Source organism: Eriocheir sinensis, chromosome 33 (assembly GCF_024679095.1).
Source record: "Eriocheir sinensis breed Jianghai 21 chromosome 33, ASM2467909v1, whole genome shotgun sequence".
Classification (NCBI taxonomy): Eukaryota; Metazoa; Arthropoda; class Malacostraca; order Decapoda; family Varunidae; genus Eriocheir; species Eriocheir sinensis.
Window position 1 is genome coordinate 4914334 of NC_066541.1, and position 26479 is coordinate 4940812.

At 41.9% G+C, this 26479-nt stretch overlaps 2 protein-coding genes across 6 annotated transcripts in view; one reads left to right on the forward strand and one right to left on the reverse strand.

Annotated features, from left to right (window-relative positions):
• On the forward strand, positions 1 to 19642 carry LOC127006604 (chitin deacetylase 1-like). Its single transcript, XM_050876693.1, has 11 exons — positions 1 to 127; positions 9270 to 9352; positions 11902 to 12019; positions 12789 to 12919; positions 14337 to 14542; positions 14861 to 15017; positions 15739 to 15877; positions 17168 to 17324; positions 17866 to 17958; positions 18678 to 18878; positions 19367 to 19642. The coding sequence occupies exons 1-11, from the start codon at positions 82 to 84 to the stop codon at positions 19491 to 19493; spliced, it is 1458 nt and encodes a 485-aa protein (XP_050732650.1). The 5' UTR covers positions 1 to 81; the 3' UTR covers positions 19494 to 19642.
• LOC127006603 (N-acetylgalactosamine kinase-like) overlaps positions 19638 to 26479 on the reverse strand; it is a 13116-nt gene continuing 6274 nt past the window's right edge. For 4 of the 5 annotated variants that reach the window (XM_050876688.1, XM_050876689.1, XM_050876691.1 and 1 more), the window contains 6 exons: positions 25541 to 25708; positions 24831 to 25135; positions 24285 to 24461; positions 23534 to 23697; positions 22604 to 22869; positions 19638 to 21759 (listed from right to left, as the gene is read on the reverse strand). In XM_050876688.1, coding sequence (XP_050732645.1) covers positions 21591 to 21759; positions 22604 to 22869; positions 23534 to 23697; positions 24285 to 24461; positions 24831 to 25135; positions 25541 to 25708 — 1249 coding nt within the window. In that variant the 3' untranslated portion in view covers positions 19638 to 21590. Of the gene's footprint in view, positions 21760 to 22603; positions 22917 to 23533; positions 23698 to 24284; positions 24462 to 24830; positions 25136 to 25540; positions 25709 to 26479 lie in introns of all 5 variants that reach the window. The other variant, XR_007759674.1, reaches the window with a different exon arrangement.

Consider the following 26479-nt stretch of genomic DNA (forward strand, 5'->3'; position numbering starts at 1 on the left):
TCAGGAAGGAGGGCTGCCTGGACCGCTGGAGGTAGGAGTAGGAGACAGAAGAGCGGGTCCAGTCCACGGGAGGCAGTCACCATGAAGACACCTCTGCTTTCCCTCCTCCTCCTCGCCCTCTGCTCAGGTAAGTCCGTGTCTGGCCAGGTGGGTGAAGGTGGCGTGCAGTGATAAGGGCTAAAAGAGGTATACGCTATGGTTACGCGTGGCCTCGGTGCTCATCTCCGTTGCATTGGCCCTTGAGCTTGTTATGAGTGTACAGGACTAAAGATAAGAGGTAATACGGGAACAAAAGTGAATCTTAAGTGTGTATTCGGTGCAGGCCTTGAGACGAGGGCACTAAACGGAGTGACTAGGAAATATAAGGCTGCGACTGCATTAAGAGAAATGCCAAGTGATAACAAAGACCAAAAAGAAAGCTGAGCACGAGAATATAAGCGATTCTGGGTGTGTATGTGGTGTAGGACATAAGACAAAAGGAATTCAAGGGAGGGCTAGGAAGTATGAGGTCGAGTAAATAGGAGCAAGCCGAGAAGTATAAACAGAAAGGGTAGCCGGGAGGGAGTCATCTGGAGGCCTCAGCGGGAATACGTCTTGATTATATATATATATATATATATATATATATATATATATATATATATATATATATATATATATATATATATATATGCCTTTTTTTTACACGGGGTATGTCCGCGTGTACGTGATCCATAGTGAAAAACCGTGTTCCTAAATGCTGTCAGTGAAAATTTACTAACGATGTTTTTTTTATTTTTTTTTATTTGGGCTTCTAGAAATTGTACCTAGAGGCAACCACGCAAAGTCAGGACGTTAAAGAAATATAAACAAGGAAAACAAAGGAGTAGCAGTGCTGGGAACAGAGCCAAGCGGTACAAAGATCAGGTACAAGGAAAATTAAGGAATCTAAGGCTATGTTGAGAACCAAGAGGCTTCGAGAATCAGCGTTACATAATAAGAACATAAGGAGTCTGCAAGCGGCCGATAGGTCTATGCAAGGCAGTTCCTGTAAACCTAACCCCATCTAATCTCACTGGTCATGAATTTATCTAAGCAACCAATGGTTAGCACTGAACATACTGAGGAAGTAAATGAAGCTACAAAAACAAGACTATGAGGAAGTAAAGGAAGACACAAGAACCAAAGTAAAAGGAGGTTTATAACGGCTATTACTCTATGAAAACCAGAGTGTAAAGAAATAGAGGAAGACACAAGAACCCGTGTATAAGGAAGTAGAGAAAGATACAAGAACCAGAGTATAAGGAAGCAAAGGAAGATACAAGAACAAGAGTAGCCTATAAGGAAGCAAAGAAAGAAACAATTAAGAACCTGATTATAAGGAAGTGAAGGAAGATACAAGAACCAGAGTATAAGGAAGCAAAGAAAGAAACAATTAAGAACCTGATTATAAGGAAGTGAAGGAAGATACAAAAAACAAATTATTAGGAAGTAAAGGGAGATATAAGAACCAGACTCTGAGAGTATTAGGAAGTAAAAGAAGCTACGAAACACAGAGCATCAGGAAATAGAGGAAGCTAAAGCAACCATAGTATAAGGAAGTGAAGGAAAATACAAGACCAGCGGGACGTTAACAGGACCAGAAATATGTAAACTAGGTCGTCTAAGGCTACAAGATTTACAAGGGGCGGGACCAAAAGGCAGAGGCACTAGGAGCAAGGGCTTAAGGCGTTCACAAAGGCTATCACTATCACCGTCACCATCCCACTCACTTTCACTCACCAATACTACCTCCTCCTCCTCCTCCTCCTCCTCCTCCTCCTCCTCGGTATCTTGAGTGTCAACTCACAAAACTAATACTATTTTTTTTCCTCTAAACCGCAAGTTTCCACGATTGGGGCCACAGAATGTCACACACACACACACACACACACACAAAAGCGAGTTTTAAGACACGTTGAGGTCACTTGCCACGCTCATCCCGAGAGAGAGAGAGAGAGAGAGAGAGAGAGAGAGAGAGAGAGAGAGAGAGAAAGGGGTAGGGGGCACAAGAAGTATTGAAGGACAGCAACATGCACGTAACGGAACACACACACACACACACACACACACACAAGGAAGGGGATTATGGAAGGTCAGCGTAATGGATTTTCCGAGGAGGAGGAGAAGGATGGGAAATAATAGAGGAGCCGAAATAAGAGTGAAAAAAAAATAATAGGTAGCTAATTAGAAAAGAATAGTGTATGGAAGAGAAGGGAAACAGAATGAGGGAAAAAGGGGAGAGAAGTAAAATGAAGAGCATGAAGGAGGAAGAAAAGGAAATTGAAGGGAAATAAAGAACACTGAAGAAAATAGAGAAGAAAACTAAACTGGGTCAGGTAAATAGAGAAGGAAATTGAAAAGAATGAAGGAGGAGGAGGAGGAGGAGGGAAACAGAAAGAAGGAAACAAGGAGAGAGAGAGAGAGAGAGAGAGAGAGAGAGAGAGAGAGAGAGAGAGAGAGAGAGAGAGAAGGAAAACAAAGAGCCTGGAGAGTATTGTGCAAGATAACATGATTTTCACTTTACCGGCGCCGCTGAAGAGAATCCGGCGTGACGTTCATTTCGGCAATAATAATAATAATAATAATAATAATAATAATAATAATAATAATAATAATAAGCTAAAATATAATAAAAATAGAGTAAAGTGTGTGTGTGTGTGTGTGTGTGTGTGTGTGTGTGTGTGTTCTCTCTATAACAGGTAGCTTATACATCCATTGATAGCTTGAAGTCCGGCCCAAGCAGAGACTGGAATAACGGCAAAATAATGTATGTCAGGGCAACGTGACGCGTGAGAGGCGGAGTCCCAAAAACAAACTTCGCAGTGGCTAAGGATTATTTTTAGCCGTCTTCTTTTCATCGTGCAACATCATACAGGAGATTCCACGTGGTCACCTTTAGTCGTTCATCGTCTTTTTTTTTTTTGTCGTTCATTCGCCACCTTTCAGTAATTTTTCATAAGAGCCTTCTTCAGAGTCAACCAGTCTGAGGCACTCCCCTAAACATGTTCTCGTGCGTATTTGGGGATCATATTTTAATCTTTTTTTATATATATATTTTGATAACGGACAGGCAAATGGGCAAACACCGACAGATGGACAAGGACGAAAACATTATCGCCCTCTTCGAAGACAGGTGGTAACAGTAAAATTAATTGTCATGGAAGTGATTTAACAGCAGCAGCAATAGTAGGTGTAAAACTACTACTACTACTACTACAACTACTACTACTACTACTACCACTACTACTACTACTACTATTACTACTACTACTATAATGATGATGATGATGATGATGAGGAGGAGGAGGAGAAGGAGATGGGAGAAGAAGGCAGACCATGATGTAGTTTTATGGAGCATGGGAAAGGGGAAAGGGAGAGAGGAAAATGCAAAGTGAGTAGAGGGAAGGGTAGAGGGGAAAGAGAAGGGAAGATCGGGTCAAAGAGGGTGAAGGCGAGAGGGAGGGAAGGAGAGAGAGAAGGAGGGAAGGAGAGAGAGAAGGAGGGAAGGATAGTGAAAGCTGCAGTTACTTCAGGCATTAAAGCTTCGTCTTCTTCTTCTTCTTCTTCTTCTTCTTCTTCTTCTTCTTCTTCGATAGATAAACAGAGACCTGACACACACACACACACACACACACACACACACACACACACACACACACACACTAATATATAGACAAAACTTTACTTACTTTCATTTTCTTTTTCATTTTTACCGGTTTGAAAAGTAGCGTGGGCGACCTTGAGGAGGAGGAGGAGGAGGAGGAGAAAAAGGAGGAAATAATTCATAATGTCTCACCTTTTTCTCGCCTTTCTATCCTTCCCATCATTATTCTGTTTCTCTCCCTCCTTTCTTCTTTCCATTACCAGCACCTCTTTTTCCCTTCCCCTTTCCTTCCCTTTCTCTTTCATCTCCTTCCTCTCACTTTCTACTTTCCTTCTTTAATCCCTCCATCCATCCCTCTCTCCTTCCTTCATTCTCAAGCTCTCTCTTTACCACCTTCACTTCACTTCTTACTGCTCGATTTTCACTATCCTTTCTTCCTTCTACTCCTCCTCCTCATCTTCCTCCTCCGTTTCCTCTTTCCCTCCCTCCCTCCTTCCCTCTCTCGTATTGGAGGAGTGAAAGTAAGAGTCAGACGAGAGAGAAAGTTAGTAAGATTTTGGCCGCTATAACTCTCCTCCTCCTCCACCTCCTCCTCCTCCTCTTTCTCCTCCGGCTCCTCCGCCCTTTTTCTTTTCCAATATCATTCATACCACGCACGCATGAATGAGCAAAGTAGATAAATAAATAGATACAGAAAAAAAAAATCAATGTTGAGTAGGACTAGGAGGAGGAGGAGGAGGAGGAGGAGGGGAGAAGGAGGAGGAGGGGAAGAAGGAAGGGTAAATATCTTAGGATACTTTCACCTCTTGACTAGTCAGAAGAGGAGGAGGAGGAGGAGAATATACAGGATATATTTCCTCACAAATTCAGTATGCAAACACTTATGTGTTCACAGCTCTTTCTAGTTTCTCCGTCTCATATTCCTTTTCAGTTTTAAGGTAAACAAACTACTTTAGTAAATATAAAAACCCACACCCACATCAAGTTCTCCCTTCCTCAGCCATTTTCTTGACATCGGTTCCAAAAACATCAGGCAGCCAGACCCGTGCCGAGGAGTTTTCCATGAACCATTATGTCACGGGTCAATGGCTACATCCAACATCCTAATTTCCCCGGTGGGTGATAGTATGGCGAAAATAGGCTATGAAAAAAACGAATTAGAAGTGAAGCATGTGGAATATAATATATGCGAAATCGGTTTAGAAATTGACGTTTTCTGAACCGGTAATGACTGATATCTTTTGGTGAAGCAGGACTTGTAATATTATGATCTAACGTATTAATATTGTAACACGGTAAGGAAAGCGGTTCCCCAGAGACAACCTACACTTCCCTTCCCTTTCTTTCCAACCCTTTCATTTCCCTTCCCTTCCCAATCCTTTCCTTTTCTTCCTTTCCCTTCCCGTCCCTTCTCAACTCTTTCCTTCCCCTCTCTTCCGATCCTGACTTCCCTTCCCTTTCCTTTCCATCCCTTTCCTTCCTTTCCCTAAGTTCCCACACCAATACAAGCATGAGTCATATATTTTATCAAAGCAGCCACTATAAATAAAATTCGCCCGCGCCACTAGCAGGTTGGGGTCGTCCAAAGGCCCCCTCAAAAGAGCCTACCGACGGCGCTATAGGCAGCTCTTCATTAGCAAGAAAAAAACTAACCACTTAGATATTTACTATTTTGACTCAGAATCTTTGGCTGGATGTCCGTGTGGTGAGCTGAAAGTATGACTGTCTGGTTTCTGTCTGTCTGTCGCTGTCTCTGTCTGCCTGCCTGTCTGTCTGTCTGCCTACCTGCGTGGCTTCCTCAGCCCTTCCTCGCCTCCTCTTAACCTGTTCTTGCTTATGAAAGTGAAAACTCGTCCCCCCGCAGAGAGAGAGAGAGAGAGAGAGAGAGAGAGAGAGAGAGAGAGAGTATAAAAAGCTAAGGTCGTCCCTATTCATGAGCCCCATTCTTAACACGTCGTCTCCTACCGCCTTAGGTCTCCCTTTTTTTCTTCTCTCTTTTCCTTTTTGCCGCCACTGTCAAGGAGGGAAGGGAGAGGGGAGGAAGAAAGGGGAAGTAATAGAAGAAAGACGGACGGACGACTGATGAAAGAGGGAAAAGATACGGGATGTAAAAGGAAAAGGAGAAGAAAGTAAGAGGAAAAGAAATGGGAAGGAAGAGGCAGGCAAACGATAAAATTGGTGGTATACGGTACAGCTGCTCGTGGCTTCGGTGCTCATCTCCGTTACATTGGCCTGTGGCGGGAAAGAACCCATCACCGCGTTACATTAAGTTGCCACAGTTTACCTTCCCCAGCCCGAAAGGGAGGATGAACAGCTGAGTGGGTTGCGCGCCGACTGACCGGTACGGGATTAGAACCCGGGCCTGCGAATTCAGAGCTAGGTGCGCTATTTCACCACTGAAGCGCTAGTAAAGGAGAAAGAAAGGAGTGGGCTGTGAGAGATAGAAAAGCATGTAGAATAGACAGGAAGAGAAAAAGAATAAGCTAGAAGTCAGAATAAAAAAAAAGAAACGTTAAGCAACACAAGCAGGTAAACGCAGACAGGAACATAGACACACGTACGGACGGAGACCTTCAGGAACGCAATACGTATAGTTTTGACCTAAGAGAAATACCATCGCGAAGAGCAGCGTCTGTCCCCCAAGGCTGTGCGGCGCCGCGCTGCTCCCGCTCACTGCTAGCCCGTCGACCTCCGTCAGCCCACCCTTGCCCTCTCCAGCCCAGCTTCAGCTTCCCGGATATTCTAGTCACAATAACTTTCCAGCCCAACACGAGTAACTTTCCAGCCCAACACTTAACTTCCAGCCCACCCTGCTTTCCGGATATCACAGTAGCCTACAGCTACCTTTATAGCCCAACACGAGAAACATTCAAGCCCAATACTGAAAACTGATTGCCGAGTCCAACACGTATCTAATTATTCAGCCCAACCTCCCAGATACATTCCAGTCTAACTTGAAACTTACAATCAAGCTCAACTTAACTTTCCTGCCCAACTTTTCCAGCTTCCAGCCCATCCTAACTAATTACCCCCTCCAATACCAACACTCGCCTGCCTTTCCAGCCCAACACTTGACTGACATTCCAGCTCAACACAACCGAATTTCTGCCGTAACTAACTTATCAGATCAAGTTAACTGTCCAGTCATACTTAACGGACATTAACTGTCCGACAAACCTAACTGACTTTCCCTCAACATAACACTTTCCAGACCAACTTAACTGATTTTTAGAGCCAATTAAATTAACGTCGAAATATCACAATCCAATTTTCATTATATTTGGGTTTTCCGCGCAATATAGCTACATATACCTCTCTCTCTCTCTCTCTCTCTCTCTCTCTCTCTCTCTCTCTGAGCAGGAAACGACCTCCTGAAGTACTCAGAATAATTGGCTCCGTGTGTGGCATTGGTCATGTGAGTGAGCAGGAAGTGCGAGAGAGAGAGAGAGAGAGAGAGAGAGAGAGAGAGAGAGAGAGAGAGAGAGAGAGAGAGAGAGAGAGAGAGAGAGAGAAAGTGAGGAAAAGTTAGCTTAATCATTGAATAATCATTGCTATGTTGTAGTAGTAGCCTAGTAGTAGTAATAGGAGGTAGTAGTAGTAGTAGTAGTAGTAGTAGTAGTAGTAGTAGTAGTAGTACAACCTTGGTACACATCGTTTATGGGGATGACGGATCACTGGTGTTGCGTAATGTCATTTTTTTCCTCTTTTCACTTAACCTGATCTTACGTGTTAGGCTGAAGTTGAAAGTCACTGGGTAACTCACACACACACACACACACACACACACACACACACACCTCTAAAAACTTGTATATACTGAAAGATTTACGATGCAACTATCAAAAGACATGCTGAAGAATTTTCAGTGTCCTACCTGGAGAGAGAGAGAGAGAGAGAGAGAGAGAGAGAGAGAGAGAGAGAGTGATTGGATAGGAACAGAGTGAAGAATAAAAGTATGCAAGCTTGAGCAAGATCCTCCCCCCCCTTCTCTCTCTCTCTCTCTCTCTCTCTCTCTCTCTCTCTCTCTCTAACAGGTACAGTATGCTAATTTAATGAGATCACAAGACCTCAAAAACCTGTTCTTGTTCTATAGTAAACGAATTAAGGAAAGGAGGAGGAGGAGGAGGAGTAATAGAAGAAGAAGAAGAAGAAGAAGAAGGAGGAGGAGGAAGAAGAGGAGCAGGAGGAGAAGGAGACGAGAAAGAAGAGGAGGAAGAAGAGGAGGACGAGTGAAAATGGAGTATGTCGAAAACCTGGAGGAGGAAAAGGAAGAGGAAGAGGAAAAGAACGAGAGGAAGGAGGAGGAGGAGGAGAAGGAGGAGAGAGTATAAATGTTACATAGTGTTCTTGTATCATATCACGTACGTAGAAAACCTTGATCTGTTTTCGTTTTTATTATAATTTATTCCTCTATCTCCTTACACGTCTGCTTCCTTATATCAGTTGCCTTGACCTTATCTGTAGATGTATATATTATTTTTTTATACACCCAAATAAGTTGCACACGTTAACCATTTTTTTAATTTTCCCTTGAGCTAAATCCAATCTCCGTTACTGTGTGTTTATCTGTCTTAAAAATGTACTGCATCATCACTAACTACAGAAATCAATATATCTAGTTCGTTAATGTGAATGTCTTGGCTTTGCATCCCTTTATTTTATCTTCTCTTTTATCAGTAACCTCTATTATGTTCGTTACTTTGCATTAATGTCTTGTTGGTATGCTTTCTATTTTACTGTAACTTCTTTTATCAAGTAATCCCAATTTTTCTCGTTTTTGTCGATCTTCTGAATGTCTCTTTGGTTTGTTTATCTTATCTTCTCAATGTCCTCAGTTATTGCATTTATAACTTGTTTGTGTGCTTTCTATCCCGATGTGACTGTACCTACTGGCAACTCTAACACCTTTCTCTTTTTTTTCTAATCTTAGCTCTGTTTGTTGGTGTGTGGATCCATCTCATTTGCATCACTTCCCTGTGTTTAGCGTTAAGACTTTACACAAATTGCCAAATCCAACCCCTGTTTTTGCTTTTTCTGACATTCAATATTCGTTATTATGTGTGTATTTATCGTAGTTCTGTACTTCTTGTTTGTATCTCGCAATGTTTAGCAATCTTAGTGGACTTAGGAAGGCCATGCCATGTGTCGAATTGATAACAGATGGACAACGAAAATGATAAAGACAATCCAGAAATGATGAGAGTTAACGCAAACAGAAGACCAGGCGGAGATATGAGATTAGAGCCTGACCGGAGTAGGATGTCGTGTCTTCCCTTTCTTATTCATGTCTTAGCCTTTCTTTTTCGTGTCTTACCCTTTCTCAAGTTTTTTTTTTTTTTTTTTTTACAGCTAAGGAGACAGTTCAAGGGCGTAAAGAAAAAAAAAAAAACCCGCTACTCACTGCTCCTGAACGTGTCTTACCCATTCTTTTTCAAGTTACCCTTTTTTCTCCACGTGTCTGAGATAAGGCTGGAGAATGTTGGGAAAGGGCTTGTGTTGCAGTGAACTAATAAAGACTGAAGATGCTCAAAATGATGATGCTTATCTTTGTTTTTTTATCTGTGACATCACGATTCCGAAGAGATGTATTGTTAAATGAGTCTGAAATAGTAACTAATGTTTTCTGTTGCGTGTCCACCCACAGGCGCGGCATGGGGCTTCGAGTTCGTGTGCCCCAAGGCCGAGGGACAGTTCGCCAGCACAGAAAACTGCAGGATATTCTTCCAGGTCAGTTTTATTTATCCTTCAAGTCCTCTACAACGCACCCCAACTCTCTTATATCATCCCTAGTGCTGTTCTTTTCCCTTTTCCACTTCCTCCTAACGCACCCTACCGTTCCTATGTTGCTGCAGGAATTATAGTATCACCAGACTTTATCTTTCCTCTTCATTGATAACTTTAAATCATAACACTTCTACCATCCCTTTAGTTCCAATATTTTTAGTCTTTTTCAGTTCGTATCCAAACACACCACACCATAGGAGCAGCGAGTAGCGGGTTGTTGTTTTTTTGTGCCCTCGAGCTGTCTCCTGTTGTAAAAAAAAAAAATGTTCAGTTATTGCTGAAGGAAGCGTTTAGCGTCTACAGCATCGCCAGACTTTATGTTTTCTCTACGAACCTTCTTTCTCTTACCACAGCCTTCCTTCTAATCGATCCTTCCTTCTCTTACAACAGCTTTCCCTCTAATCAATCCTTCCTTCTTCTATATTAGGTAAGAGTAAAGTTGGGGGCATACGCTATAGCTGCGCGTGGCCTCGGTGCTCATCTCCGTTCATTGGTCCTTTCTCTACAATAATATTTCTCATCATAAATCATCCTCTTTTAACTTTAGAATGGCATTAGAGACTAGCATGACTCATTTTCCCTTCAACCTCGCCCCACAATCCACAAAACTCTCGGGAACATCTTTTTCCATCCATCGCTTATATCACTCTCATAAAGGTTTTAGTCTGAGGCAGCAGGCCAGCAGCACCCATACTAGATGAAGTGACTAGCTAATGGAAACCCTACAAACAACATCACTAACAGCCACAAACAAAAATATTATGTGCCCTACTCTTTCTTACTCATGTGTATTATTATTTCTCATTCACGCGTCTGACCCTTTCTTATTAGTGTCCCCCTTTTTAATTTGTCATAGTTACCCTTTCTTATTCGTGCCCTTCTTTTTAATTTGTCATAGTTACCCTTTCTTATTCGTGCCCTTCTTTTTAATTTGTCATAGTTACCCTTTCTTATTCGTGCCCCTCTTTTTAATTTGTCATAGTTACCCTTTCTTATTCGTGCCCCTCTTTTTAATTTGTCATATTTACCCTTTCTTATTCGTGCCCTCTTTTTAATTTGTCATAGTTACCCTTTCTTATTCGTGCCCCTTTTTAATTTGTCATAGTTACCCTTTCTTATTCGTGCCTCTTTTTAATTTGTCATAGTTACCCTTTCTTATTCACGTGTCTCACCCATTCTTACTCATGTCTCAGCCTTTCTTATTCGTGTCTTACTCTTTCTCAACGTGTTTTACCCTTTCTTATTCGTGTCTTGACCTTTCTTTTTTTAAGCTACTCTTTTCTTCTTCACGTGACTTGTCCTTTCTTGTTCACTTGTTAATCTTTCTAATTTACGTGTCTTACAAATCCTCATTCATCTCTTACTTTTTCTTAACGTGTCCTACCCTTTCTTATTTACGTGTCCTACCCTTTCTTACTCACGTGTCTAGGCCTTTCTTATTCACGCGTCTTACTTAACGTGACCAACCCGTTCTTATTCACGACAACGCATCATTCTAACATTATAGTACTCAAAAGAGGCTATTTTGACCCTAGATTTCTTTTGAACCTCGCCCAACACAAAACACAATACCGTAACGAGGCCATTGCTACCATTCCTTCCTCTTGAACCTCGCTGCTGCCCTGCCTACACTCTTACTCTCATTTTTTTTATCTTATGTATTCACCCTGACGTATCAAATCACTCCTATAATATTCCTACCATTCCTCCCTCCTGAACCTCACTCTGCTGCCCTCACTACACTCACTATTAACTTTTTTTTTCTCTTATGTATTCACCCTGACGTATCAAATCACTCCTATAATACCGTAACGAGACTATTACTACCATTTCCTCCCGTATAACGTCATCCTGTATCCCTCACTATACGCTTTGGAACCAGTATCACATCTGTTCCCCCTTTATATTCATTTTGATACACGTTTTTTTCCTCTTCGTATTCACCTTGACGTATCAAATCAGTCCTATAAAACCGTACCGAGACATTGCTACCATTTCCTCCCTTATAACGTCACCCTGTATCCCTCACTACGCGCATTGGAACCAGCATCACACGTGTTCCCCCTTTATATTCATTTTGATACACGTTTTTTTTCTCTTCGTATTCACCTTGACGTATCAAATCACTCCTATAATACCTTCCAGAAAATTGACAACTTTTTTTAAAGGCGCTATTACACAGGCACATTTTCCGTCAATATTTTTCATCAACTTTCAGAAAATTGACAACTTCTTTTGGCTATCGCTACCATTTCTTCCCCTAAAACCTCGCTGCAGCCCTTAATACACTTCGCTAACATCACACGTGTTTGTCCATTTCTATTCACTTGCGCCCTTACCCTCCTACTGGTGCGGCGTGTTGGCAGTAATACGACTATTACTACTATTTCTTCCATTTAAACCTCATCAGCATCCCTCACAACAATCACAAGCACTAACATCACACGTGTCTCTCATTTGTATGCATCTAAACTCTCCCTCCCGCCCTGCAGTGTGTGGGCAGCCACCCGTACCTGCAGCGCTGCGCCGAGGGGTCTCTGTACGACGGCGTGAAGCACGAGTGTGTGAGCCGCTTCGACGAGACGCTGAAGTGTGGACCCCAGCCTGACGGTAGGTGTTGATGGGGGAAGATCTCGAAGTCTGGCTGTGTGTTGCTGAGTGAGTGTTCGTATTTAGGTGACGTTCGCATGTATGGACCCCAGACTGATGGTAGGTGGTGGTGGTTGTTTGAGGGTTCCTGAGTGTTCGTATAAGTGGATGTTCGCATGTGTGGACCCCAGACTGATGGTAGGTGGTGGTGGTTGTTTGAGGGTTCCTGAGTGTTCGTATAAGTGGATGTTCGCATGTGTGGACCCCAGACTGATGGTAGGTGGTGGTGGTTGTTTGAGGGTTCCTGAGTGTTCGTATAAGTGGATGTTCGCATGTGTGGACCTAAGTAGTCTGACGGTAGGTGAGGAGGAGGGTGCGAGAGGGCCTAGCTATTTTTTTTGTTTGTTTGTTTGTTTTTTGCACCAGAGGAAGCAGTCAAGGGTAAAATAAAAATAATACAATGGAAAATAGTGTTCCGAAGGGTTCGTATATGAGTGAATGTTTGCATGTACAGATTTCTTCAACTGTTTGACTCCACGTGTTAATAGTTTGTCTCCATAAATTATCTGATTGTGTTCTAGTTTAAAATGTTCTTTCCTGAGTGTCCTTATTCTATTGCGTTCATCTGCTGTTCTTCCCTATCAAGTATGTATTCTTCTAAAAGCTACATAATAATGGTAACAAATGACTTTAGAGAGATGCGAGTCAAGTTTGTGACGCCCTACCTTTTGATTTGACTTTACCTACCTAGCTATTACTACTACTACTACTGCTTCTACCACCCCTACAGCCCCAAAGGAGGCGGAGAAGCCGGCTGACCCCTTCGAGGCCACTCCCTGTGACCCCATCGAGTGCACGCTGCCCTACTGCTTCTGCTCGGAGGACGGGCAGGCCATCCCCGGGGGTCTCCAGCCCAACCAGGTAACGAAGCACCCAAATACTAAGACACTAACATCATCTGGAATATCTGGCCACGCGATGACGCTGAATGAAGATGAGTTTGTGCATAGAGTATACGACGGTAGGATTGAGGGAGGAAGGGGATCACGGGTTAGGCGGAGACTAATACGGAAATGGATCAAGAGAGAGGACGAGAGATGGATTTGGTAGGAGAGGGATTAAGTGAGCTGAGATAGGGTGCCGGAATAGGGAAAGTTGGAGACACATCTACTATGGCCACCCTCTTGTAGGAAGTTCCAGTAAGTGAAAGGGGCGTCGGAATTATAGATAGATAATAGAGGAAATATGGACAAGATATTGATGTTCAGAGTCACTTAATGTTTCCCTGCAGTAGGTATTTGTTTGGGTGGTCATTACTGATTAGCTGGTCATTTTGTTTATAGATGCAAAGATAACATTGATGAAGGGAGGAGCTTGCCATTCCACCTACCAAGGGTTATAAAAAGGTATCATGTATGTGTTTGATATTGTAAGGGACACAGGGAAATAATACAGGAAATGAGAGATATCTAATTCTTATGAGGGAAATAAATGATAGCAGTATAATCTCTCTTTCTCTCTTTGTTTGTTTGTTGTGGTGCTGTACAAGCTGGGTCAGTGGTGAGGCAATGTTAGGTCACAGAGGAAGCCGAGGTGAGTGTTCCACTACTATTACTATGCAGGTCAATATGAACTGGTCCGTTAGGCTGAGAAACAGGTCCTGACAGGTGAGGAAAAGGTCATTGAGAGAGAGAGAGAGAGAGAGAGAGAGAGAGAGAGAGAGAGAGAGAACCAGCCTATCTATGCCAAATCAAGTAACTTCACTGATGTCCCTAAACTTTCCTTCACACATCGCCATTTAACCTCTCCACAGCTCACTAATTAACCTCTATGAATGATGGAGAACCAATCCCTTGCCACATGTGCCCCAGTTGATCTTGCTAACCTTCAGTGGTGCCATGAAGAACCTTGACAAACATACCTTTTCTCATTTGACCTTCTCATATAGCAGTTATAAACCAGGTGTAACTAACTAACGATGGTCAAATATACTGTCACAGGTACCTCATATGGTGTCATTAAATTACTTCAATGACCGCTACTTTCAAACAGTTTACCATTATAGACCTGGTGCAATTGACAATGACCCAATCTTTCGTCACAGATACTTCAGATAAGGCTAGGTAGCTATAAACGATCTTTATCACCTTCGCACAGTTTACAAATTAGACCAAGTGCATATAGAACTAGCTATGACCCAATTCTTCATCACGAGGACCTCATATAATTATACTAGCCTTTAATAGTACCATAATTAACCTTAACTACTGTACAACATAACCTTATCACAACTTTCTAACTCCTGATGAATGCCAATGCCTTATAACCCTTTCCACAGGTGCCCCAGATGATCATGCTAACCTTTGACGGTGCTGTCAACGACCTCAACTACGAGACTTACAGCGAAATCTTCCTCAGCAACCGCACTAGTCCCAATGGCTGCCCCATCCGAGGAACCTTCTTCGTCTCGCACGACTACACCAACTACCAACTCGTCGAGGAGTTCTACAGCCGAGGCCATGAGATTGCTGTTGGCTCTGTCAGGTATGGTGTTGATTAAGTTTCCATCTATGTAGTGTGTAACATGTCAGGACCCAGACACCATTACATGACTTAAGCAACAACGCACAGAGATACATGAGGTGAAAAATGACGAAGAGAATGAGGAAACTGATACAAATCTTTTAAACATATAATGCCATCCATTTTCTTATTAAATTTTCACTCAGGACATGTGAAAACCTTTGTATTGTACTCTTATAAAGTTATAGCTTATGTATATTGTTTCCACTTACATCAGACAAAGCAAACAGTTGATATTTCTATCGGTGAAAATTAATAATTCATTCCTCTCTCTCTCAGCCGTCGCGCAGGCCTGGAGGATGAAGGGGAGGAGACATGGACGGGAGAGATGGTGACAATGAGGGAGATTCTTTCTAAGTTCGCCGGAGTGCGCTCCGAGGACCTTAAGGGCCAGCGCGGACCCCACCTCAAGCCAGGCAGGGAGGCACAGTATGAGGTGAGGAGGAGGAGGAAGGAGGGGTGTACTATAGCAAGGATGAATTTTCAATCGTTTCTCTCTCAGAAATCTTTCATGATATCACTACCACTACAATCACAGTCACCACCTCCATCTAGCATCACCACCTGTATCACCACCACCACTTCTACCACTATCACCACCAACCTTACCACTACCACTACCACCACTATCACCAACAACCTCATCACAACCACCACATACCCAAACACTACCATCACTACTAAAATCACCACCACCAACCTCATCACCATCACTATCACTAACCAACCTCACCAGCAACTTCATCACAACCACCACCACCAACATTGCTATCACCCCTCCACTATCACTACTAACCTCACCACTACAGCTACCACCACAATCACCATCACCACAACACCATTAACCTCACTATCACCAAGCTTACCACTAACATCACTACCAATGTCATTACCACCACCTACCACCACCACTGTCACCAACACCAATCTCACAATCGCCACACCATCACTAAGCTCACCATCACCACACTACCACCAACCTCACCATCACCACAACACCACCAACCTCACCAATGTCACCATCACCACAACCTCACCACAACCATCACTACCACTATAGCTACCAATATCACCACTACAACCACCACCACTATCACTAATAAGATCCAACCTTACCACCATGGCAACAACCACCACCACAACCACTATTCCCACAGGTCCTGAGTGCTTATGGCTTCACCTGGGACTCCACCATCAACAACCCGCCCAACCGCATCCCCGTCTGGCCCTACTCCCTCGACTACAAGATCCCCCATGAGTGTCGCGCCGGCACCTGCCCCACACGATCCTTCCCAGGTGAGTGTGACTACCAAACTCTGACCAGGTGGGTGGGTATAAACAGGTGAATTTCTAAGGGGTGTTCTTTTCTTCTTATCCTTCTTTCCTAATCTCTTTTTTTTTTTGTTTTGTGTGTGTGTGTGTGTGTGTGTGTTATTTCTTCCTTTTATTCCAGTTCTCTATTTTTTTTCATTTATCCTTTTCTCTTTGATTTGTCTTTCATTTTAGTTTTCTTTATTTCTCTTTATCTTTTTTCTCTCATTTTTTCAGTCCCTAATTTTTCTTTCCCCTTATTCCTTTTCTCTTTCATTTCTTCAAGTTGTTTCTCTCTTTCCCTCTATCCCTTAATTTCTTCACATTCTAGTTTTCTCATTTTCCTTCCACAACCTAATCATAATCTTCTTTCCTAATCTTTTACCTTCTTGAATGCTGCTTCTCTCTTTACATCTTCTCTCTTTCCTTTCTTTCTCTTCCCTTCCAGTTCCTCATTCCTTTCCTTTCTTATTTCTTCCCTTTGTCCTCCCTAATCACTTCTTTTCCATTGCTCGTAGGTCCTTGTTTTCTTCTTTTTCCCTCTCAGACATTTATGAATCTACCATTTCTAATTTCTATCTCATCTAGCTTCTTATCTCCTCTTTTTCCCTTGCAGCTCCTCTTCTCTTCTCCATATATTTCAATAGTATTTAATTTCTTTCCCTCTGACACTTTATCTCTTCTTTCCTGCATCTAATCTTCTAATTCCTTTCCTTCCCTTTTCTTCTAATTCCTAATGTCTTCTCCTTTTTCCTTTCAAGCACATCACCCGTTCCTTTTCAGTGCCTTTTCCCATCTGATTCTTTCAGTGTTAAATTCTTCTGCTTCCTTCCTTTCAACCTCCTATTGTCTCTCCTCTCCTTTCCTTCTAGTTCTTTATCACTTCTTCTCCCTCCTTTCAGCACCTCATTTCCTTCCTTCACATTTACAATTTAATCCACATCCTTTCCTCCAGCTCTATAATTTCTTCCCTTTCTCTATCCTCTAATATTCAACATATTCTTCCTTTTCCCTTCCATCACCTTATCTCTTCCCTATCCTTTCCTTCAGCATTCTAATTTCTTTCCTCTTCCTTTCTTTTACTTTGTAATTTGTACTCTCCTTTCTAGCACCTCCTTCCTTCCTTTTCCTCTTCCACAACCATACTGATTTCGTACTGCCAAGTTAGTAACCTCTCCTTCCCACACCTCATCCCTTACCTTCTCCTCCCTCCTGCATGTCAGTCTTCCCCTACTGTTCTGCAGCATCACCCTCATGCTCTCTCTCCCATTCTAGGTGTGTGGGAGCTGCCCATGAACTCCCATTTCAAGGACTTCCAGTTCCCGGGAGGCTTCTGTCCCTACCTTGACCAGTGCAATTTCAGTTACCAGACAGAATTTGAGGTCGTCGAGTGGCTCATCTCAGACTTTGAGCGTCACTATTCCTCTAACAGGTCAGTGGATTAGACAAACTCATCCTGTCAACCTCCAGCTGTTGTACCTTTAAACAGCACCAAGTTAATGTTCATATAGCCTAATACTGGAAGTTTAATATGTACTCACCACTCACATTCTTCAAAACTCAGTCTAGTTGCTAATTACAAAGTTTTTCCATCAGTTATGCCTATGAAGATGCTCTAGAAAACCTATTGTTCTTTTTTTGCTGGAAATTTGACCTGTAGTACTTGCACTAGACACACACAGTCTTCAAAGCTTACAAAGTTTATCCATGACTTGTGCCATCATGAGGCACAAGCAAATTTAATGTTCCTGTGATATGACACTACTACTAGACAATTAATCCCCATCTCATCCATCATTTATACCTCTTAAGAGCAGTATGATTTTTAATGTTCTAATTGTCAAACTCTAACCTCTGTTTGAACTTGCCTTAATGGTCAGTAATTTTATGCAAAGTTTAGCTTCAAGTTTAGCTTTTGTTATCTGCTGTCTAAAGTTTTTTGATCCATGTGCCTTGTTTCCCTTCCTCCCCAGGGCACCGTACATCATGGCCCTCACAACAAACTGGTTCCAGACAAAGGTGCTCAAGGATGCCCTCCACGCCTTCATTGACTACACCATGCAGTTGTAAGTGTTTTTAATGCATTGAGTGCAGTCTATCCATTTCCCTGAATGTCTTTCCTGTCAAAACTAAACTTTCAAGCTTCCATCATGACTGCCAGGAGACTGACTCAGGAGATGATGAGAAGGGCAGTGATGCCTTGAACTAATTACTTATAACAAAGTGCAGAATGACCCACTAATATTGAGCCTCAATAGAGAGATTGCTGAAGATTGAGCAGAATGGAGAGTGGCAATAAGGAGAACAAGGCTGACCTATGCAAGCACACATGGAGCCTTTTAGAACAAGTAGAGAATTACAATCCAATAATTACCTTAGCAGTATCTACGTCACAAGAACCTTCCATGACTATACTCACATGAGGAGGGAGAGTTTCCTGAGTGAGAGGGCAAACACTCACTGATCTCCACTTGCTTCACCTGAGGAAGAAAATATCAGAGGCATGATAGAGAGATTGCCAATTACCTGACCCTCAAGGTCAAGGGTCAGAGAGAGAGCAAAGTCACACCAAAGTAATACACAAAGCACGAATAACTGATTGGACATGAAGAAATAACACAACATTATTCTGCTGCGGTCCCTCAAAAAAAAACAATACTCATTCTTTGAAGCCTGCTGCTTAATATTAAATAGTTTTTCTTAGAATGAGGTGCAGAAATTGGTGAATATTCCCTAATTCACTTATTACTTTACCACATATTCCATTGTTCTGTCCTTCCCCTAGTGAGGATGTTTACTACGTGACCATGACGGAGGCGCTGCAGTGGGTCACCACGCCCCAGGCCCTCAACGACCTGAGCCGCTTCCAACCCTGGAACTGTGAGCAGAAGTACTTCCCTGACCCACCCTGCCCTAAGGGAGATAGCTGCAGGCTCAAGCTGGACCCCAAATTTGACAACAGCACCAGCAAACCCTTCGGCACCAGGTGAGTGGATTGTGTTTTCTTGTCATCTGATTCGTTGTGTTTGATGGGTTGTTTTTAAAGTGGACACTCTTATCTGTTTCTTTTTCACTATTTGTTGTTGGTTAACTTTTCACTTATTTATTTCCCATATTTTCCCAAAATATGAATATGATGTTTACTTATTCTTGTCTCTCTCTAAAGAAAGATATAAAAGTACCTTGGTAGTAAAATCTTCACTGTTTTTTCATCCAGAGTTCATTCAGTACTCTTGCATACTTTGTGGTCATGACAGAGGAGTCCTCATTATCTATCCATAGAGTTTATTCCCTCTACTCTTCCTTATTCTCACTGTACCTCTTCTATACTTCTCCTGCCACTAACACTTGTATACAGTCTCTGGTCTCCCAACATTTTCATACTTCCCCTTTCCCTAAGTTTCTGGCACACACATCACCCTTTCTCACCATCTCTGTGCATGTTCCTGTAAGCATCATTTTTCTCTTCCCTAGGTACATGGTGACCTGCAGAGGCTGCCCAAGAGTGTACCCATGGGTGTGGGATGCCACTGGACTGGGACAGGAGCAGGACACCTATGTGCTCAACCCAAACACCAACCGTGAGACCGTGCTGGCGTAGTCCCCGCTCCCACCCACCCTCATCCCTTCCTCATCCCCACCACACCACAACACCAGGAAAGGAAACACTGCGACTCATCCTCTGCAACAACCATTGCTTTAACCAGAACAGTTTTTTTGTAAGAATTGAGTAAAGAACTGTAAATACTTGATGTGTATTTCCTTTATTTACATCAATTACAGCAAATGTGACGGGAGAAATTGGCATGGAAAGGAAAGCTGTTGGGGTTTCTCACAAAGTTCTAGGCTTGTGTCATGTACCAGCTATTGCAATGTGGTAAGGGTCACATGTAGTAATATAATATGGAACATAAGAACTGTAAATATTTAAGTTTTAAGTAAGTTTTAAGTAGCAGCTATTGAACTATGGCAAGGGTCACATCAGCAATAGTAAATTAAACTTACCCCAAAAATAGCAAATATCTCCTTCAATTCAAGCTATTGAACTACAGCAAAGATCACATTGGTAGCAGGATATTAAACTTATAGCAAATATCTTTGCGTGAGTTTCAAGTGCCAGCTATTGGATTATAGCAAGGGTCACATTAAGCAATCGGTAGAGAATTTAACAAAACGACTGCAGATATCTATTGAGGTTTGGGTAGCAGCTATTGGAAGTATAGTATTGGTCATATTACTAATAGGAAATAATACTTACAAAAAAACTTCAATTATCTCTTCTTGAATTTTAAGTACTGTATTAGCTATTGAAATGCTGCAAAGGTCACATTTAGTAATAAAAATCAAACTTATAATAGAAAATAAGCCTCAAATATCTATTCTTGAGGTGTGATTACTAGCTATTGAAGCAGAGGCAGGGACACCAACCAAGGAAGCTCTGAGTCCAATCAGTCAAGAAGCACAGCGTCAAGTGACTGACTCACTCTTAGTACCGAACGACTCGTCTCAACCTAACGAGTCAGTTAAGTCATCATGCACCCAGAACTCAGCACCTAAGACACAGCACCACATTCAGTCAGCCACCGGTCATCAAATAATCATCATCATCATCAACAGGCATCACTAACCAACGCAAATCCGAGTGCTTCAACAAACAAAATCAGGAGATCCCTCAGAACATAATGGCACCAGTTCAAACTGAATAAACCAACCACTGTTATACAACCCAAAATATAACACTCCAAGTAGTACAGCCATAATACTTAACCCTTCAAAAATATACACATACACACATCTGTCACTGTTAGTAATAACAGCAAAACCTGATGTACCATGCAGGTTAGTAACAATAATAACAGTAATAATAAAAATAATAAATGATAATAATAATGATATTAATGCCATCAAATTTGTACTACCTTTCACAGTGACGGTGCCAACACATGAGTCTGTCCAATCATCAGCGAAACCTTCTGACAAACAACTTTTTTTCACTAAACAGCCACTTGCAACAGATGTGACCTGTGTGCTGAGACATTCCTTCAATCACCAGACAGAAACTCATGTGGCAGCACCTTCTTAAAGACTACAGCACCAACACACACACACACACACACACACACACACACATTAGGTTTTTTTACCAATTCATACACAGCTTTCCAATTAGTTCCTCGCATTAGGAAAAATATACTCTTGAAAATTGGACATGAAAGTACAGAAATGTCTAGATATAAAATGCTCATCAATCTTGACTCTTACAGCATTGCACTTCAAAACCTTTGTCAACGCTTTGGAATATATCCCCTGTCATCTTTGTAGGAGCAGAGCTTTATAGAGGTTTATTTCATTGCTTTTTGACCCTGAGCTGCCTCCTTCACTGTAAAAATAACAAAAAACTCAATTCTCTGGAGCTATTTCTTTTTTCTAATGCGAGCACCATTTGGAGTGACGTGTACAAACTAGTCAAAATACTCTACTGGTCTATGGAAGGAAACCCTGCATTGGAAAACTTTGGGACAGTGCACTTAAACAGGAAGTCAACCTTTACTACTCACTCAGGAGACACATCAGGTGGGCAGGTAAACCTCTACTCTTACAGGTGATAGCAGTACATGAAGTAGGGAAAGGAACCTCTACTCTCAGTACAGGACTCAAGATCTTGGCACCAGGTGAAGCAACAAACCCAGCGAGTCCCTTACTTAACGAACACACACGCGCCGGGGCCCGGGTGTGAGGTAAACAGGTAAGAGTCCCTGGGGCGTCCCTGGGCTGCGGGTTCCTTGCTGTAGCAGTGCTTCCATAGGTGATCCTTGTACTGCTCCACCTTCCCATCCTCCACCAGGGCCACCATGCAGCCGCCCCACCTGTAACACAACCAAAAGAATGCTCAGGGAAAAGTATAAATCTGTAAACACAAACACCAAAACATAAGTCAGTGAGAAAAAGCGGTAACTGTAAGCAACACCAACAAAATAGCAGTAAGTGAAAAAATTAAACCTGTGAACACCATCAAGAAAACAGTATTCAGCAAGTAAAAGTATGGACTCAGCACATGTATACCTTTCTTAACCCTACCTTACCTAATCTAATCTGTGAGCAGCACCCATATGATGCCATTAGGTAAAAAGACACAAATACCGAATAATAATAAAATAAACTCACTAGATAAATACTTTCCCTAACCTTACCTCACCTAAACCCACCTGCAAATGCCACCCACAATAATGCCACTAGGTAAAAAAAAAGACAAGCACAGTTACAAAATGAAGGTAAAATAATAAATTCACCCACTAAATACACATGTACGCTACCTCACCTCACCTAACCCAACCTCTAAACACCAACACAAGAATAATGTCAAGTGAAAATGCATGAAAAGTAAAACTATATCTCACTGAATTCACCAGAGAAGTTAAATAATAATAAAAATAATGAAGATAATAATGAAGATAATAATAATAATAATAATAATAATAATAATAATAATAATAATAATACTGATAGGTAAAATGCAATACAACCTACAATAACACAAGGTTCATTTCTACAGATAAGAACATGTACAGACACATAAACATACATAGATGGTTAGTATATTAAGCTACACACACACACAGAAAAAAAAAAATAAATAAATAAAAAATAAAAAAATAAAAAATCACCCACTTGCCCATCCTTCACAAATAGAACAAGACCCCACACACTCACCCAGCCCCCGTCAGCCTCGCCCCATACGCCAAGCCCTTAGAGTGCTCCACGAGGCTGTCCAGCTTGGGGTGGGAGCATTCATAGAGGAGCTGTGTGGACTTGTGGGACTCCTGCATCAGCCTGCCAAGCCGCTCCAAGGCCATGACGCCACCCTCCTCACAGGCCCTCTTGAACTCCCAGACCCGGTGAGCCTCAGAGAAGACATGAAGTGCCCGGTCGTGCAGCTTGAACTCCTGAATGTGTCGAGTGTTCTCGGAGAGGGACACCTGGAGGAGGGATGGTCTAAAGTGGGTGTCTGTTGTATTCCCATTTGCTGAACCATAAGAAAAAGGGAAGGAGGAGGAGGAGAGATGGTCTTCAGTGGGTGTCTGTTCTGTTTTCACTTGCTGCACTAAAGGAAAAAGGGAATAATAAATGACTTCCTGGAGGATAGTCTAAAATGTGTTTCTGTTTTATTTTCAATTGTTGCAGCAGAGGATAAACGGAAAAATAAATGTGCTCCTTGAGGAGAGATGGTCTATAATGGTTTTCTGTTCTCTTTCCACTTGACGCACCAAAGAAAAAAGGAAAACTAAATATGTTAGGAGAAGAATGCAAAGAGGGAAGATGACGTGTATTTTGTGTTTGATTGATATTTTCCATGTTCTTCCTCATTACGTGATCAATAGAGTAGGTGAGAAGTAAATAGACAGAGCTGCAAGGTGAGAGATTTAATGTGCTAAAAGGAAGTGCCGGAAGAGTGATAATTGGAGACCCTTCCGCTGTGGCCAATCTCATGGGGAAAGGGCATCCAAAATATATAGATAGATAGACTTGGTTTGCCTCCTGTTACACGCACATATGAGAAAAAACTAAAGATAAAACAAAAATGACACTAAATTAAACTCACCAGATACACACACATACAAAAACCAAGATGAAGATATTTACCTGGTTGATTTCGTCCGGTGTGGTGTTTAGCAGCTCACACACCTGCCGCTTGCTGTAGGGCCGCACCTCAAATGTGTCCTCCACCATTGTGATCATCTGCGGCAGCGTCATGTCTAGAGCGCGTTGCAGCTCACCCAGTCGCTGGAACGTCCGCCACGGCAGTCCTGGTGTGTGGAGGGAGAAGGGAATGGTGGTAAATGGAGAAGGAAGGAAAAATAAGAAAAATATATGAATAAAGGAAGAAAACTGAATGACAATTAGGCAAAGAAAAGAAGGAACATGCATAAATAATGGAGAAAATGTGAACTACATATAGAAAAAAAGGAAAGTGAAAGAATGGTAAAAGAAGGAGATAAAGAAAAAGACACAGGGGATACAATATAAATGGAGATAAATGGATGAAGAAAAAGAGAAATATGAATAAAAAGCATCAAAAGACAAAAACACATCAAAGTAAAATAGAAAGATAAATTGTGAAAAATGGTGAAGGATAAAAGTGAGAAAAAAAATGCGCAGTGAGAAAAAAGCAGATAAGCAATGTGAAGGGAAAAAAAGAAAAGAAAAGAATGGATGAAAACCAGATAAACAAAAGGAAATAAAAAACAGAAAAAGCCCCAAAAGAATGAGTGAGGTAGCAATCTACATAAACAACATAAAAGAGGAGCAAAAAAATATGAGTTATTTAGGAATGAATGATTTATAGATGATGAAAGAGAAGCCAAACAACCAAAAGGAAAAAAATTGTCCCTACCAGCTCTTTTTGCCATGACCTGGGCCGCCAGACGACACTCCATGACCCGGCAGTTGAAGTAGGAGTTGGCCGCCTTGTTCATGGGCGCGAGGCTGTTTGCCACGACGAAGGTGGCCCCGGGTGGCAACACGACTGTGGTGGCGTGTAGTGGATTGAACTCTATCAACTTGGCGGTGCCTGTCAGCAAAGAATGAAGAATGTTATAACCTCTGCTCCTGCTTGTAAATAGTTAGATGATACATGAACTGTGCATGTCCACATTACCATCTCACTTCACAGCTAGGATGGAAGGAAGAAAAGTGAAAGACAAATGGATAAAGAAAAGGAGAAATGTGTATAAACTGTTGAGAAAGATGAATAAAAAATAACAGAAAAACAGGGAAAAAAGGAAATGGTGACATATAGTGGTAGGAAAGGCAGAAAAGAGGAGTAAAATAGGAGTAAATAGGAGGAATAAGAAGAACAAGCTTAAGAAAAACAGTAGGTGAGAAAATACTAAAATGGAGCAAACACATGAAAAGGAAACAGAACCAGTGAGATAACAACCTTTAGTAGCCAGGAAGGAGATAGCTTGGTCCATGCCTCCTCCCTGGGTGCCAATGTGCCTCTCACAGCGAGCACATATCTCCGCAAGGTTCTCCAGGCTCAGCGAGAGGCCATGAGCGTGCGACATGCTTAGGGCTGAGGCGCAGACCAGGGCTGAGGAGGACGAGAGGCCAGAGGAGTGGGGGATGTTGCCCGAGACTGCCAGGTTGAGGCCAATGAAAGGTCCACTCAGTCCTCCCTCCTCCTTGATGCCCTGCACGCCACACAGCACGTAGTTGAACCATGCCAGCTTATCCTTGTTGATTCTGGAATGGTGTGGTGAAGGTTTATGAAAGGATGAGTTTTTATTCTTTGTACATATTGTGTGTGTGTTTGATACTCTTTGCAAGTTATCACCGGGAAGATGCCTACCGGCGCAATAGGCAACAACGTTAAAAAAAAAAAAAAAAAAAAAAAAAAAATGGTGTTGTGAGTAGTGTAGTTTTATGGAAGATGAAGCAAGTATCTTCTTTTATATACTACATTTTGTACCATGATAGAATTCATATATCATAAAAAATGCCCTTGGTTTAGGGTACTAGTATAGAAAAGAAACCACCTCAAATACAGACAATACATAAAAATAATTCCAAATACTAATAAATATCTCAAACACAAACAATACTTAAAAATAATAATCCTAATAATGATCAGTGCTGCAACGCACTCACTCAAAGCTGTTCATGTCGCAGGAGAAGGGAGAGTACGAGGGGTCCACATTGCAGACGTTGAGTGTCCCGGAGGTGTTGGTGGCCACAGCGATGATGATGTCCAGCTCCACTGCCATCGGGAACACGGCATACCCACAGTAGTCCACGTGCTCCCCTATAAGGTTCACCCTGGCGCAGCGGAGGAAAAAAGTAAGTGTTGGCAGCTTCTGTGTTTTCTTTTAAAGATTTTATTTGCTTTTTTTGGTGAACTTCAGAGCAAGGGATTTGATAATGTCATTGATATATTAGGTGTCTAGTGTTCAAGGGGAGAATAAGCCAATTACCTAATTTTGAGCTACAGGCCTTCAAAGTCAAGCATAGCAAAAACATAATGAAAAACACACATAGCAATATCATCATACATCAATAGAAAGTTTTCAGCTAGACAAATTCAATGGAATCAGTGTTTGTGTGAAATTCTGTTATTAAAAAAACACAAACAAACATCTAAGGGTGTTTTTTCATTAATGCATGTTTATTATCCAATTTAATCCAAATTTGGAAAATTGAAAGAAACATATTTAGGTGTTTTATGAGTGTTTTACTAGTGCTCTTCGCCCTAAGAGCCGACTTCATACACTCTGCAGACAGACAAAAACACGCTACTCTCACTACCCTTCTACTGGGCCATAGAGACTGATTTCCCATTTTCATGTCCACAGAGGGTTGCACAGTGCTTCCGTCTAACAGAAACTGGCGAAAACTCAAAATCTTCCATGTTGGCGTGTTCGCCCCTCGAGCTCTAGACGCCTCATATGAAGTAAAGGGAAAGTAACTAAATCAAAATCTAAAGTGAATTTTCTTTATCCTTAATTTTTTCTGTATCTTAAGTGTCTAGGGGTTAGAAACTCTACTGGCTTTATGGTAATGCTTAAATAATAATAACAGTAGTAATAAGGA

Coding starts and splice junctions, on each gene's coding strand:
- LOC127006604 (XM_050876693.1), top strand. CDS start 82: ATGAAGACACCTCTGCTTTCCCTCCTCCTCCTCGCCCTCTGCTCAG. Junction 14,543..14,860: donor ATTGCTGTTGGCTCTGTCAG/GTATGGTGTTGA, acceptor TCTCTCTCTCAG/CCGTCGCGCAGGCCTGGAGG. Junction 18,879..19,366: donor AGCAAACCCTTCGGCACCAG/GTGAGTGGATTG, acceptor TCTCTTCCCTAG/GTACATGGTGACCTGCAGAG.